The 16,208-nt window shown below is 40.8% G+C and overlaps 2 protein-coding genes across 3 annotated transcripts; both read left to right on the forward strand.

Annotated features, from left to right (window-relative positions):
- Window positions 1-236: 236 nt before the first annotated feature.
- On the forward strand, window positions 237-7,012 carry LOC118310005 (25-hydroxyvitamin D-1 alpha hydroxylase, mitochondrial). Its single transcript, XM_035632718.2, has 9 exons — window positions 237-598; window positions 1,511-1,701; window positions 1,951-2,141; window positions 3,414-3,614; window positions 4,330-4,493; window positions 4,576-4,742; window positions 4,845-4,926; window positions 5,092-5,289; window positions 5,771-7,012. Exons 1-9 carry the CDS (start codon window positions 371-373, stop codon window positions 5,882-5,884), a joined length of 1,536 nt encoding a protein of 511 aa, XP_035488611.1. The 5' UTR covers window positions 237-370; the 3' UTR covers window positions 5,885-7,012.
- Window positions 7,013-7,888: 876 nt separating this feature from the next.
- Window positions 7,889-14,957, forward strand: mcrs1 (microspherule protein 1). Of its 2 annotated transcripts, none has more exons than XM_035632722.2 (14): window positions 7,889-7,969; window positions 8,915-9,069; window positions 9,273-9,411; window positions 9,513-9,677; window positions 9,834-9,943; window positions 10,056-10,164; window positions 10,263-10,401; window positions 11,036-11,111; window positions 11,201-11,229; window positions 11,496-11,588; window positions 11,728-11,810; window positions 11,947-12,034; window positions 13,653-13,780; window positions 13,863-14,957. In XM_035632722.2, exons 1-14 carry the CDS (start codon window positions 7,958-7,960, stop codon window positions 13,947-13,949), a joined length of 1,413 nt encoding a protein of 470 aa, XP_035488615.1. In that variant the 5' UTR covers window positions 7,889-7,957; the 3' UTR covers window positions 13,950-14,957. The 2 variants fall into 2 exon arrangements, with proteins under 2 accessions (XP_035488615.1, XP_035488616.1); XM_035632723.2 differs by having other exon boundaries at window positions 7,915-8,099.
- The last annotated feature ends 1,251 nt before the right edge of the window (window positions 14,958-16,208 follow it).

Genomic DNA, 16,208 nt, shown 5'->3' on the forward strand with positions numbered 1-16,208 from the left:
CTCTAAATATGTCAGTCTGCCGGATTATCAGAGAGCAAGTTGCCTCACAGGTGGAGAGATAAGCCTGAACAGTGACGGAGAAGTCATGTATTATGTATCCAGGGGCTGCACGTGTGCTGTGTCTGGGATGGTCTGAGCTCAGGCCTCTGATTGGACACACCTTCCTCTCGACTCACGCCCTCGCAGTCTCATCCGGGACGGGGAGGGGCCTGCGCTGCCTTTTACACCCATGATTGGCCCAAAATGAGAAAATTCACAGCTTTATCTCCGCGGGTCCGACGAGCAGGTCGCGCGTTATAAATAGAGCGTCCGGCCGGCCAACACAAAATGAGCGCCGACATCCGACAGAGCCGCGTCCGGCCCCCGATCTATGACCTGTCTGAGAAGGATGCTGCAACAAGCTCTTCGCGCATCCGGCCGCAGCGCCGTGCCGCTGGTCAAGTGGATGGAGAGGTGGGCCGAGGGCACGTCCGCCGGCCTGCAGGGCACCGGGCTGCAGGACGCGCGCACGCTGGACGACATGCCCGGGCCGAGCGTCGCCAGCTTCGCCTGGGACCTGTTCGCCAAGAGGGGTCTGTCGAGGCTGCACGAGTTACAGGTAGGATGATACAAGTTCAGCGTGTTCGAGGAACCCGCACAAACACTGTACAACAGAAGAATGTCCAAAATGCTGCATTGTTACTAGAAATGAATACTTACAGCATGTAGGTTTCATCACTGTGAACTGATGAAAGAAACACGAGAGATCGAAGAGAACACAATTATTGTGCGTCTGAAACATCTTTGAATGCATTGTTGAATGAAATAAAAAGACATATTTAATATTGATCAAAACCATGCATAATAAAATATGCGTAATTGGTAAAAGAGCAGACATTTAGAAATGCTCTGCTTTGAATAGTAACTTGTGTCTGACATGGTATTTCCACAAAGACGGTCAATCTTCTAGACACAAAATTCTCAAAACCATATCTAAATTGCAGATTCTAAGAATATGCAAATTGTGCTCTTTTATTACACACAAAATGTCTCCTGTTCAGCTGAACACGTCCATTCTCAGTGACTGTGCACTTTCTCACTTGTGTAAGTTGCGTATACTGCACAGTGATTGGTCTTCCAAACTAGATGTGATGTCACAAAACAAGAGAAACAGATGAATATGAAAGAGCCATCTAGAGTCAAGATGGCGCATGCACACACATACACACACTTGAGAAGGAATGGGACGGTTGTGTTCTCTATATATACTGATTTATAATGCGTTATGAGTTCATCTAGCCATCTTCCATCAATACGTCTGCCAAGTAAAGCTGAAGATTTGGCTGACCGAACTGTGTCCTCATTGAAAATGATCTAAGCATTAGTTGTGCAGAGAGAAAAAAAAGCCTGCAGGCATTTTTGTCTCAGCACGCGGCTTTAAAACTAAAAGAGAGCGCATCTCCGGATGATGCAAGTCATCTCGTGATGTGCAGGGTTTTCACAAGGTAAACTTCATGTCTCGTTGTCTCAGCTGGAAGGAACGCGCCGCTATGGTCCCATGTGGAAGGCAAGTTTCGGCCCCATCCTGACGGTTCATGTGGCCGATCCGGCGCTCATCGAGCAGGTACTGAGGCAGGAGGGCCAGCACCCCATGCGCTCTGACCTTTCCTCCTGGAAGGACTACAGGAAGCTCAGAGGTCATCACTACGGACTCTTGACATCGTGAGTGTCTAATAATCTCAAACCATTCTCTCTTCACTTGCAGAGTTTTCTTGTTTTTGCCCTGTCCTCACCCAGAAGATAAGATACTCAACTTTCCCCATCCCAACTTATTTCATACTCTTACATGAAACTATTTAGCACCTACATAGTGTCTTACTATATAAACTCTCCATCTTCCCTGGGTAAACAATAAAGTCCTACAATTCAGCTGTGCACAGAAATGCATGTCTGTCTTCATTGTGTTCACAGAGAGGGGGAGGAGTGGCAGGCGGTGAGAAGTCTCCTGGGGAAGCACATGCTGCGCCCAAAGGCAGTGGAAGCTTATGATAAGACCCTGAACAGCGTGGTCAGTGACCTCATTGCCAAACTTCGCCACAGCAGACGCCCTCAAGGCCTCGTCACTGATATCGCCAGCGAGTTCTATCGCTTCGGCCTCGAGGGTAGGGTTTTGTGTATTCTGATGAGTGGAAATGTCATGCACCTCCACAGGGTGTATCACACTATGTAAACACTGGTAATCAGCGGCAGCCGCATGAAGGAGGCAGTATAATGTGATATCGCTGACATTTTAAAAGCATGCCTGTCAGAGCCCGACGTGCTGTGATAACATCATCATCTCCACCTCAGACCACGGACAAGTAACCTTTGTCTCACCTTTCCATTGGCAGAGAAACTATTCAGATGCTTTATTTGAGTTATATCATGTTAAGTCATGATTCTGCATTATAAGAAAAGTTATACATACACTTTCAAGTAAAGTAGTATTATTAGTAAAATATACTTAAAGCATTAAAAGTAAAAGTACTTGTGAAGTAGAATAGCTAGAATGAAGTGTTTTGTATGGGCCATGTTATATATTAAGCCAACCACTCAGGCGAGGCGTCTGATGTCAGATGGTAGTGATGCTGATGATGCTATTCTCAGTTAAAATGTTGCTGAGGAGATGGACATCTATAATGCCCTGCTTAGACTGCTGGTTGAAAAGTACAATACTCCTTCTAAATGAAATAAAGTTCAAATATATAGTAAAAATGTAAATGCTCAATTAAAGAACCTTCAAGTACCTTCAAATAGCACTTTAAGTGTAGTACATCAGTCAGTGTACTTTGTTACTTTCCACCACTGCACCTTTCCTATGTTTATGGTTTTGCAAAACGTGCTTTAAGAGGCAGAACTTTCCAGATATTTGTGATCAACTTTCTCAGTTTGTGAAAGGAAGACTGAGGATATAGCCTCTGCCTCAGTGCTCCTGTGCAGCTTTCCTTGCAGGAGGAGGGAGCTGCATTCATTTATTTTCCTGTCAGATTTCCCCAGACTAAACACAGACTCAGTCCAGTGACTGCTTGGTCCCATGCACACTTCTCAAACATTTAGTCTACCGTTGCCAAAATGACTGGATTGTTGAATAGAAATAGGGGCCAAGAACTAGACTGTGACATATAGGAAGAAACTAAAGGTTACCAAAGGAGATTGAATTACCTTTTATATAACAGTAGATGTTATAAAAAGCCACAAGTTAACCGTTCATAGTGGACTCTCTGAAAGATCCAAACATTGGTAAAAGTTGTACCTTCTATTTACAATAAATGTTAACAATACAAAGGTAATCGTTAATATTAAGAAAGACGAAAGGAAAATATTTTTCATGTTGGTGGTAGTTGATTTTAATCTTCCAATATTTTATCTGTGTTCTCTTTTTTTTTCCTCAACAGGTATTTCCTCAGTGTTGTTTGAATCCAGAATCGGTTGCCTGGATCAAGCTGTTCCTGAAGAGACAGAGCGTTTCATCCAGTCAATCAACACCATGTTTGTGATGACGCTTCTTACTATGGCCATGCCAAGCTGGTTGCACCAGCTGTTCCCTAAACCCTGGAACGTCTTTTGTGGGTGCTGGGACTACATGTTTGATTTTGGTAGGTTATTACTCCTAATGCATAATTTGAGTTTGGTATAGGAAATGGAAGCAACATATACTGTCTTCCTACATGGAAACAGTAATTCTGATAGTGATATTGTACTGTAATACCGTATAGTACAGATCACAAAAAGCTTTTGAAAGTCAGAAAATGTGTAATCTAACAACAAGCAGGGAAATTGGACAAACTCAAGATGCACCACACAAAACGAGCAGCCCATTACATGGAACCAAAACAAACATGGCGGTGGAACATCGAATGTCTTTCCACACTTTTTGTATTCAAATTCCTTCCAGTCGCCTCATTTGTCATTGGCTGTCGCTGGTTTCCACTTGGCACCAGGTTGTCATCCCACTCACTCTTGAAGTACATCAAGACATTATCCAGATCTGAGACGTCAAAATCAAACATGTTTAAAATAATCATTGGATCATGAAACAAGAGGTTAAAGTCCTTAACCCTCACGCAGTTACAAGATCACCTGCGCTGTAATAAAAAACATGAACATTACGCCTAATGATGACATTCGGGATATGATCAACATAATAGTTGTTATTTTTCCTCAAATTTGGAAACTTTTGAGAAAGTTTGGATATCATCAACAGCATATTGACGTGCATGATTTTAGGCATTTTTGAGAATGATCCCATCCTCTAGTCTATTTCACATTTACCATCACTGTCATAACGGCCAATACTATCTGTGCCTGTAGCTAAAGGTCACATCGACAAGCGCCTGACAACCGAAGCGGAGAAGGTTGCACGTGGAGAGAAGGTGGAGGGCCGATATCTCACCTACTTCCTGTCCAAGACGGGCCTGCCCATAAAGACTGTCTACAGCAACGTCACGGAGCTGCTTCTTGCAGGAGTTGACACAGTAAGACCAGACCGCTCTGTCCTCCTCTTCACCGTATTCTGTCCGACATATCATTAAAACTCTTGTCTCTCTGTCATTTCAGATTTCCAGCACCATGTCCTGGTCCCTATATGAGCTGTCCCGTCACCCAGAGTTGCAGGCCTCTCTCCGGGATGAGGTGTTGACCGTGCTGAAGGGTCGACGGGTAGCGGAGGCGGCAGATGTGGCCCAGATGCCTCTCCTGAAAGCCACAGTCAAAGAAGTGCTCAGGTATGAGTCAAGAGGTTGCAGTAATCTCCCTGACAAACACCGGATTGTTAATCTACAAATTGAAATATGGTGGCATTACTAATCTTCTTTTGAATTTTTCAGGTTGTACCCTGTTATTCCTGCAAATGCAAGGGTCATTACGGAGAGAGACATCCAGGTTGGAGGCTACCTCATCCCTAAAAATGTGAGTGTGAGGGAATAAATGTGCATTCATAATCTGTGATGACAGTTTGAATCTGGCATATGCCATTTGGTCCCAATAGAAAGACTCACTCTGGATGAATGTTACGTTAATGGTTCCCCTTTGCGATGAGACACATATCTGACCATAAACCATCTTTCTATGCAGACTCTGATTACCCTTTGCCACTTTGCAACATCACGGGATCCGGCAGTGTTTCTCAATCCAGATGAATTCCAACCTCATCGATGGTTGAACAAGGAACAGACACATCACCCATACGCCTCTGTACCATTTGGGGTGGGAAAACGCAGCTGCATAGGTCGTCGTATTGCTGAGCTTGAGCTCTATCTTGCCCTTGCTAGGGTGAGTTTGCAGATTTTTTGTTTTTAGAAATTTTGCAGCTTTTAAAACAGGATCACCAAAATCTGGTTTTAATCCAGACGTGAGTCAGTAGTTTGAGTTTAAAAAAATGCAAGACTGTAGTAAATCCAGGTACATTTACATTACAGTTACAATGCACTGCCTCCTGCATATATATACAATATATATATAGATATAGATATAGATATAGATATATATATAGATGTATAAATATCTATATCTATAAATATCTATATCTATATATATATATAAATATAGTAGAAATAATATTCTGTTAACATGCCTGTTACCTTAACAACCTGTGTACAAATCCTGCTCTTAATGATTTAACTTGATTACTTAATCCTGGGGTTTCGGTTAAGAGTCACTACCCAGTACTTATCACATGATAACCACTTGATATATTTTTTTTATTTCAGTCACACTGTAGTAAACTTGTTTTCTCTGTTTCTGCTCTCATTAGATCCTGGTAGAGTTCGATGTGAAGCCGGACCCAGAAGGGGTTTCCGTGAAGCCCATGACACGGACGCTTCTAGTTCCTGAAAATGTCATTAGCCTCCAGTTTATCGAACGATGACCTGCTCTCCCGAGCTGAACAGTTACGTGAATGTGAGACTCTCTGCAGCAGAGCGCACTGGCAGTCGGGAGTTATTACAGGAACCATGAGCCTGCTGCTCACAGTGGATCATATCAGAGCAGACCTTCAACCTTCAACACAACGAAAACCAAAGCCCTTTAAACCTGTTCCCTCGTTTGAACAGGCGGACATGTGTAAACGGAAGAGTCAAAAAAAGGGTGAGGAGTGACGACTCATCCCGAAAGCTTTCCACTGGGAGCAGTGTAACTCCAAATTTAATACTGTGGAGTTTGTTTTAGTTTTTTTTTTACAAAATCACCATTTAGCACTTTAATATTTTTGTGCATAGGCCACAAGCAAGTCAGGGAGCTTCAATACATTTCACACAGACTTTCAATATCCTTAAAGTGAGTCAGACCATGGTACATTTCATGGAATTATTTTTTTTCTCTCCCCCAAATATGTTGTGAATCAGATTAAGAACTTGATCATATGCATTCTTAATTATGTGCAGTACAGCAGTTTCACCGATTTCCCTTGTGTCCTGATCATGCAAATATTCTAATTTCAAGAGTATTTCTGTATATCTTATTTCTGCATTACATTTTATTTTTACATCTGAGATACACAGTGCGTTGTAAATTATTAAATAGCATTAGCATAAGGCTTAGACTGACACATGGAGACACTGTTTTTAATACCTCCAGATCTTATATAGCTACTGTAATAGAGTTGTGTACATATGATGTTCAGAATATTGATCAAAGTGTATTTCATTAAGGTGCTTGTTGTGAAAAACTGTTTGTGACTTGTTCCTTTTATCTTTTGAAAAATGGCAGCTGTTGAATTGGTTCCTGTGTAGGAATACTGTACATAGTGCCACTGAAATCTGGAAAGTAGGCTACTCTGCACTCAGGCTTTGTACATGTCTTTATCATCTCTAAAATGTAAATATATGCCACCATTCATCAGTGCAGCACAATGCAAATGTATCTCTCTTTAATTTTTCTTATTTTTTACATCTAAACTTATGAGTGATATATCAGTATTTTGTAAACTTGGTAAGATTCTGTATTTATTCTTAATTTAACACATTTTGAAACTGTTACTGTAACGTCAATAAAAAGTTTCAAGTGTCACTTGTGCCTATGTGTTGTTGTTTTGTTTTTTTAGTTTAGTCAATTAGAATCCAGGTTATATCCTTAATATCACCGGTTTCTTTTACCTACATCAGCACTTAAATCTCCTTTAACACCATCAGCTGCCCCAGATTAGGTCTAACCTATCAAACACATTGTAATAAGTCATTAGTTTGATGCCAGCAAACAACCACTGGGCACGTAGGCAGTGATTTCTAAGAAGCACAGCGTTGAGTATCAAAGTTCCTGTGTGACATGTGGACTGAGTTTGAGCTGTGGTGCAGCAGCTGTGGGTCAATAATCACTCTCCAAGAATCCTTCCACAGCCTTGCTCATCACATCTACCTGGGAAAAATGATATGTAACTGAACATCCACCTCGCAACAAAAGTTGTGCTATTTAACATCAGAGGTAAAGCTACAGACAAATTTATAACCTGTTTATGACAAATTTGAGGGGGCTTGAAAATGTTCTTGTCACAGAGAGCTAATTTTGAATCAATACACTGTTGCATTATGTTAATACATTTTACTGGTAGTCACACATACATTCACATGGCAGTTTACTGTGTGCACATGGCTAAAACTAATACCGACTAACACAACAGTCCTGCAATAAATCCTCCCTTCATGGATGGTTAGAATGTTCAGATTGTGGAAATTGTTTTAGCAAGATGTAAATTCATCTGTAGGATTATTTTGTTTTGATTTAACTTGTGGTGCTGTTGAACTGTATTTCATTTTACAGAGAGGTATATATATATATGTATATATAAAATCACATACCCAATATCCTGTTCTTTAGTTAGGTGGGAAATTATATAAAACATATATTATATTGTATGCACTGTGGATCCAGGTCGACACTCCAGTCCAGCAGGCGGCGGTAGAGTTACGTCATCAAAGCGCGCAGGAAGAAAACAGCAGAGCAGCTAATGCTAACAGGCGTACGTCAAATTCACAAACTCGTGTTGTCAGTTAGTCATGTAGGCAGCGAACCAGGGGTTGATAGAAGGTACAGACAGACCACAGACTACAGTTAAAGGACCGGATATCACAACAATTTTACAAGGAAAGGTCGGTCACGAGACTGGGTAGCTGCTTGTATTAGCTCGCTAGTCAACTAGCGCTAGCTACCTTGAGGACGTTGTGTTAGCTCAACTAATGCTAGCTAGTCTGCATGAACCCGTTGATTAATGGTTTGCGATCAAATTATGTGCATTAACAAAACGGCCTATGGTGTAATGTGTTTTTGGTTTGACCATCTTAGCCACAACAACGGTTAATATCCTGCTAAATATGAGATATTGAAGGCGGCGGGAGAGGCCGAGGCTAGCGTTGGATGTAAACAAAAGACGTGGCTAAGTTGATTAGCCTGGCCGCGCTTCCGACTTCCGAACATGCTAAACAAAAACAGAGCCCGAACACGGGTCTCACACAGTTGTAAAGTAAAACTGGGATTGTACTTCTTTATTACTGGTTTACTTTGACACGTAGCCCGTGCTTTTGCCTTATGTTGCTACTGAGGCTAAAGCTGATACCACGTTGTCACACAGCGTTGTTTGGATGCTCACTGCCAAGGGATGACATTATGGTTGATAAAGTGGTGAACGCAGATTGACATGTTCCACATTATCCCTTACTTTATTTAATTTTGAGCACCAGCTGGAGTTTAAGGTCGCTTGCTCACCTTCTCTTTCTGCCAGCTGCTATTTAAAAAAAAAAGATTAGTTATATATCCAACCTAGACTCAACGTTCAAGCCCCATGGGCTCATAACGTGTGCTGCAGAAAGGATGTCAGCCAATTGTGTCTTGAATTGAGTCCTGCTACTCTGAGCTGAGACATGTCTGCATTGTTTTTCATGTTGTGTCTCATGTTGTGTCTGAACAGATGCAAGCAGGTGACCCTGTGATTGGTACATCTCTGGCAGTAGCTGGTGCCCAGAGTCGGTCTGAGGACGAAGACTCGCTCGGAGTAAAAGATGTGAAAAGGACAGCAACACAAGCATTTGGCAGTGGTGTTCCCAAACGTAGAAGTTCCTCCAGGTTTGATATATTTCCTTGTATATTTTTCATTAAGTCCGGCTGTGTAGTAGCTGGTAGGTTTTTTGGCAATAATATCTACATATACAGTATATGAATAAAATAGGAAATTATATGTGCTGTCTAGTGCTTCTCAAGTTATATGTGTGCTATGGTGTGTCAGCAAATGAGTGGATTTAAAATTGTTAACAAAACTATGTCTCCAGGTCAATTAAGAGGAAGAAGTTTGATGATGAGCTTGTGGAAAGCAGTCTTGTGAAGTCGTCCAGTAGAGTCAAAGGCCCTCCTGTCATAGAGCCTGTCCGCTGTTCAGGGAGTGAACTTTCATCTAGTGAGAAAAAAAAGGTACAGTATTACCACGTTGTCCACAAATTCCCTCAGGAAGCAGAGGCTCAGGTAGTAGAGCATGTAGAGATTTCGTGGGTAATTTTTGTCCCTTTTTTTAGGTGACAAAGTCAGGAACCACTCTCACGCCACCTCTCGCCATGGTGATAAACCCTGCACCTATCACCAAAAGAGTGAAGAAAAGTAGACAACCTCTTCATATTACTAAAGACCTGGGACGGTGGAAACCCACCGATGATCTTCTCCTAATAAATGCGGTGTTGCAGGTGAGCAGTGCAAAATTAATATAGTTTTCTAAAAGATGAATATTGTTAAGGAGGAATGCAACTTGTTTAGTGTATGAATCTGTCTGTCAGTACATAAAGCCCCAGTGTGTGATGTGCACACCACAGATCTGTGAGTTTGTATGTATCTTTCTCTAGACCACAGATCTCACCTCTGTTCATCTGGGGGTCAAGTTTAGCTGTCGTTTCACTTTGAGGGAAATCAAAGAGAGGTGGTATGCTTTGCTCTACGATCCTGTCATCTCAAAGTAAGTGGCTAAGCGAAGAGTGACTTTACCTTTACCTCCTCCAAGTTTCTATGTTTGTCATTGACACTTCATTATCTTTGAATCGCATTCTGCCTGTTGTCTATCTGGTTAGGCTGGCATGGCAGGCCATGCGGCAGCTTCATCCAGAGGCCATTGCGGCAATTCAAAGTAAAGCCCTCTTCAGTCAGGCTGAGGAGGCACTGCTTGCCAAGATTGGTTCAGTATGTAAAATTGTTACTTGGGTTTCTTTTTTTTAACATCTCATAAATTAAGCAATTTAACTTTTGTACTCACAATCATTATGTTTGTCATTGAATAGACGAGTCAGCCCAAACTGGACGGCTTCCAGGAGCTTCTGAGCAAACACCCTGGTGTCTTTCACCCATCCCGCACTCCTAAGAGCCTCCTGGTGCACTGGCAGCTGCTTAAACAGTACTACCTGCTGGATGACCAGAGTGGTGAGTTTGATTGTACATCCATGTAACAACATTGTCTGCAGGATGCATTTAACATTTGGAGCCTTAACTAATGTGATTTGGGATTATTTGTGCAAATTTCATGTATATTTAATTGTGGAAAAGTGATTGTGGTAGTGATTCTCTAAGAAAACTCAGTCTGCTTATTGGGATTTGAAATATGTCACTGACGCGCAAAATGAAATGTCCATGTCTGAGAATAACTAATAATAATTAACGTTGATGCATAATGATTAATGTCAGATTGCTATTTATTATTCCGTGGATCGTGTGGAATTTTTGTGGTAATGCTTATATAATGATAATAATAATAATAATGTTCCATTTTAAGACAAAGGCATTCAAATACTGATTTGGACATTGATTACCATAAAAACGGCCAAAGCATCGGTCAGTCATACAAAAGGCTTTTCAACTCTTAATCAGGCTGACTACAATGGATGTTAAGACAATTTCATTTTGGTTATGTATGCCCAATGTTATAACTGCAGTGATTTGCCAGTATGCTTGCCCGGACTAACTCAATAGTTGTGATTTTAATGTATGAGAAAACCACTGTCATTCCTTTTATGAAACAATGTCTAATGGTTTTGTTGGTTTTGATTGTGCGTTGCAGTCCAGCCTCTCCCTAAAGGCGACCAAGTCCTCAACTTCTCTGATGCTGAGCAGATGGTTGATGATGTAAAGTTAAAGTACGACACTTTTTCAATTTTATGTATTCATCTCATGGCTTTTTTCAGCTTATTACTAAAACATGCTGCTCATGTCTCTTTTCACACAGGGAGAGCAGAGATGAGGTTTTGGAACATGGTAAGAAATCATTATAGAGAAACAACTTGAATGCAGTTTATGTTGAGCAGCAAATTTTCAAGTGTAACTCCTGAAAGGGAGATGAAGCTCAGATGTTTCTCTACTTGACCTAATGGCAAAACCGAAGCAACAGTTCTTCTATGCTTTAAATTGTTATTGTCAGTGTCAAGGCAGTATATCAATTTCTTATTACAGTCAGAAATGTCCTTATGGATGTATTGTCACTGTATAACATGAATATAAATTCTCCTTCTCTTCCATCTCAGAGCTGATGATTTCTGATCGCCACCAGAAAAGGGAGATCAGACAGTTAGAGCAGGAGTTACCTCGCTGGCAGGTTCTGGTGGACAGTATCACAGGTATGAACAGTTTCACTCGGCTGTTATAGATTTATTTGTTTTAAAAATCCAGTGCGGTGGAGCTAATCTCTGTGTGTGTGTGCGTGTGCGCGTGCGCGTGTGCGTGTGTGTGTGTGTGTGTGTGTTTTTTTTCTTCCAGGGATGAGCATGCCCGACTTTGACAACCAGACGCTGGCAGCACTACGAGGACGAATGGTGCGCTACCTCATGAGATCACGAGAGGTGAGTAATCTTCTGTCAGGAACAGTTGTTACAGAGAAGCAATGCACACACTTGGGAACAGTGAAAATGGTTTCTAATCCGTGCAGATGTATTTTCACCATGATGCTGATTATTATTTGAAATCATATTCTTACAGATCACGTTGGGCAGGGCGACCAAGGACAAACAGATAGACGTAGATCTGTCGCTAGAAGGACCAGCCTGGAAAATATCAAGAAAACAAGGTGATTAAACACTACATTGTCAGGCTGTAACATCACATGCAAAACAATATACAAAAATATTTTATTTTATAATAAGTCATTGAAAACAGACATAAAACATTGAAACTTGACCACAATTGAGGATTTTTATTTTCAGCATTTTTGATGTTGAGATTATTTGGTTAAATAGCGCAACACTGTTTTGCACGCGACATGATGACAAATCCAGAGGCGTTGGATCAGGAGCCACTGGACTTTGTAGATTGTTGTAGATTCATTAGTATGTTTCACCTCTCATCCACAAGGCTTCTCCAGCTCTAACTAAGTTGTGGTGAAACCCAGGTATTTGACCTCTGTGGGGTGTGGTCTGTGCCCTGGGGCACGAGATCTTGCAATTAGCTCCCCCAGCTTGAGTGACAGGTAAGACTCAAGCTTCTCGCCTGCAGAGAACTGCATGACGGACCTCGCACACACTTGGGGAAAGCAGAATACAATGACGAGGGCTGCCTGCCTGGATGACAAAGACGTATTGATGTTTTGATGGGATACCGATGTGGGAAGTAGAGAGGGAGTTAGACAAAGAGCGCTGCACAGTTTTCTACAATGTGGCAATTGCGCAAAACGCAAAGTTAGAGGTGGTCCCTTTTTTGTGGATCTTGAAGAGACCATAGATACATGGAATGGCCTCTCCAGGATACAGGCGGTGATATTGGAGGCGGTCGATGGTTCCCTCTTTCTGAAGTTTTTGTAGACCTTCTTTAACCTTCCTCTTGTAGACACTAGTGGGGTTTCACCTCAGGGTTTCATGTGTTGGCGTCACTGAGTAGTTTGGTGACCTTGGCATGGTAGTCAGCTGTGTTAAGGACCACTGTGCATCTCCCTTGTTTGCCGGGAGGGAGGATGGTAATGTTTTGGTCCTTACACAGTGATGTCACAGCTTTCATTTCCTGGACGGTGAGTATGGAAGGGGGCACCTAAGACACAGAAATCTTCAACCGGAGCTGTTTAGCTTCTAAGGTTGTTTTTCCTCATGCTTGATTATGTTGCTGTGATGAGATCATCACTGCTGTGGTTTAATTCCTTTGGCTAAGACTTCTTTCTGTGGTTGGGTTAGTTCCCTGACTGACGGGTTCTTCACAGCTTTGTCTTTTTCTTCCAGCTAAGTTCTTTTGTTTTCCTAGTATTGTTGCCTTGGGAGTGAATATAAAAAAACTTCTGTTTTCATTTCTGTGCTCTTGATGTGTTGAGATAGTTGGACCCTCTCAACAAAATCACGTCCCTCTCTAAAACAGCCCTAAGCAGGAGTGATGTCAGTTTCTGGAGTAACTCTTCCTGGAAACCAGTTAGCTTTTTTAGAAACTCCGGAACCTTAACCTGCATCTATCCAGCTAATTTTCTGGGAGCATTTAGGCAAACTGCTTAAAGGCAAAAATGTCACAAATGTCAAATGACAAATGTGATAATAATGATTTAAATGGTGAAGGATTGTCATAGTTCTTAACAGACTGCTGATTTTAGATGCATTGATTTTATTCTTGCTTTAGAACCTTGTGTTTCAGCTGGCATCACTTGATAAACCTGTGAGTCCTTGTGGTGTAATAAAAACCATTGGTCACTGTATGTATGTTGAAATTTACAGGAATTATTAAACTGAAGAATAATGGAGACTTCTTCATCGCCAATGAGGGCAGACGACCAATCTACATAGATGGCAGACCAGTCCTGTCGGGAAACAAGTGGAAACTCAATAACAACTCAGTGGTGGAGGTGTGTGTGCGTCTGTGTTGTATAACATTTTAAATTAACCTTAACATTAAAATGCCTTAACATAATGTGTCTGTCTCTTCAGATTGCAGGTCTCCGCTTTGTGTTTCTCATTAACCTGGAACTTATCTCACTTATAAAAGCTGAAGCAGCCAAGATGACACAGCAGTGAATGACAGCCGTCCAGCACAAGAATCCATACACGGACATACATGCAGACGAATGGACCACTCGGTTGTTCTATGCAGAAGAGTGTTCTGACGAAGCACAGCACCATTACCCTGAATCAGACTGACAACCGCCACATTAACCTGAAATGTGGGATTGTAAACAAGCTTCCGCTGAATCCTGGAATTAAATAGTAACAGTTTTACTTGGTGTTCGAACATGTTCATGTTGTAATGTAGATACTCTTATGGTAATGCTTTGTTTTTTCCAGTTTTTCAAAATATTGTATTTAAATGCTGCAGTAAAGCTTTTGCAAAATATGAAACTTGGATACACTATGTTCATGTACACTAAGTGCTCTTTACACTTCAGTCCTCTGTTGTTTCACATATTAACAAAACAACTACTGTGTGAAAAACCAACATCCTGCAATCATCTGTGGTCACTAGAGATTCAGTTGAAGCGTGCAGGTCTGTCTTCTTACACTGAGACCAGACAATCCGCAGTCGCTGTTTTATTGACTTGTTAACTTTGCATCTGCAACCTAGGACTGGGTTGTCGGTGCAAAGTATTTCTGATTTTAACTGAAGTTATATAATAAACAATGATAGTATGATGTGCTAGAGAGCCGTGTAGAGGCAGACAGTGGGGGTACTCCAGGTTGTAAATATGCACATATATGACATAATTCCTCCACAGAGAGGAACGTACACCACACACTGTCCTGTGTGAAACAAACTCTCTCTCTTGACTTGTTGAATTTGGTTCTGATTTTTGATGTAATTCTTATGGTGCTGAAATACTGATCACTCATCTCAATATAGTTAGTTACACAGATAAACAGAAATCTAATCAGCATAGCATCATTCAGAAATATGACATTAAACTTAGATTTACACTTAAATGGAGTTCCACAACATGTACTGCTCTGTAACATAAACAGTACAACTAACTGCACAGAGTAGACACATTGGTCATATCATTGCCCCTTAATAAATATGTATTTAAGGTGTGTAATGTTTATTCATGGCATGGTTGTTGGCTAATGTTTAGTGTGTCAAAATATCTGATGGATCTGTCTCCTCCCTTGTGATCTTATGAGGAATGTTTTGTAGGTGAAATGTCACTGCAACTGGATGTTCTGGTTCATTCACAAAGTGTACCTCACTAACCTGATGCTGTTGGAAGGACAACAAGCAATTTACACACCCACAGAAATAACCTGGAGAACTAAGAAGTCTGTATATATACATATATACTATACATCACATCCCAATACATAACAAATATACCTGACTGTCAATACGGTGTAAAATGTACCATGAGGGTTGAAAATATGTCATCAAAACAGACAGTGAATCTGCTGTTGCAACAGCAACTCAGTCCTCACTCACTATGTGTTACTGGGTTCCAGTAAAAACAACCTGGCAAAGTGGAAACACAGACACATATTACACTAAAGTGCTCATGTACACAGTTCTTTTTTCTCAAATAAGTGTGATGTCAGAATATTGTACTCGGCAAAGGAAGAAACCAAAGCGTTGCTGTAACTGGTTCACTGTCACAGTGTTTTTTTTTATTAGTGAACTATTGCACAGTATAAGTAAAGATAACTAAACAGTATATATACAATATACACAGTATATGAAGATAACTAAATAGTATACTGTGTACATACACAGAACATATCAAAAGAACTATTAGAAAATTATATATACAGTTTATTGAGACAACTAAATAGTATATGTACAATATGCACAGTATATATGAAGAAAACAAAATAGTATGTACAGTACATACACAGTATGTATAGAGAATTGAAAATGTTACAGTATATACAGTGTATATATACAGGATACAAACAGTATATGAGAGCTAAATAGTATATGAACTGTACATACACATTATAAAAAAGTGCTAACTGACAGTATATATATATAAGAGAACTAAATGTATATATAAAACGCACGCACACTACACTATATATATACATACATATTTATATTTACACATTGTAAAATGAGAAGCCTGGCAATGGCAGAAACTACATGCACCCTACAGCTCTTCTCGGGTGACGCGAGGCTATGTGACACCTCTGGTGGAAACGGATCTCTCACTAAAGTGTTTGTGAAAGCACAAAGTCAAAATCACTGTCTCTTGAAAAACACCAGCTTCACGTTAGTTAAACTCATTTCATAGAGTCAAACACTTTTCCCACATCGCATCAGAAGCGAAACACATCTCAGGCGCTGTTATAATATAA

This window comes from Scophthalmus maximus, chromosome 6 (assembly GCF_022379125.1).
Source record: "Scophthalmus maximus strain ysfricsl-2021 chromosome 6, ASM2237912v1, whole genome shotgun sequence".
NCBI classification, from domain to species: domain Eukaryota; kingdom Metazoa; phylum Chordata; class Actinopteri; order Pleuronectiformes; family Scophthalmidae; genus Scophthalmus; species Scophthalmus maximus.

Excerpts from the sequence above, each read along its gene's own strand:
- LOC118310005 (XM_035632718.2), top strand. The coding sequence starts at position 371 with ATGACCTGTCTGAGAAGGATGCTGCAACAAGCTCTTCGCGCATCCGGC. Across the intron at positions 3,615-4,329 it reads GGACTACATGTTTGATTTTG|CTAAAGGTCACATCGACAAG; the intron begins GTAGGTTATTAC and ends CTGTGCCTGTAG. Across the intron at positions 4,494-4,575 it reads TTCTTGCAGGAGTTGACACA|ATTTCCAGCACCATGTCCTG; the intron begins GTAAGACCAGAC and ends CTGTCATTTCAG.
- mcrs1 (XM_035632722.2), top strand. Across the intron at positions 9,678-9,833 it reads TAATAAATGCGGTGTTGCAG|ACCACAGATCTCACCTCTGT; the intron begins GTGAGCAGTGCA and ends ATCTTTCTCTAG. Across the intron at positions 12,035-13,652 it reads GAAAATATCAAGAAAACAAG|GAATTATTAAACTGAAGAAT; the intron begins GTGATTAAACAC and ends TGAAATTTACAG.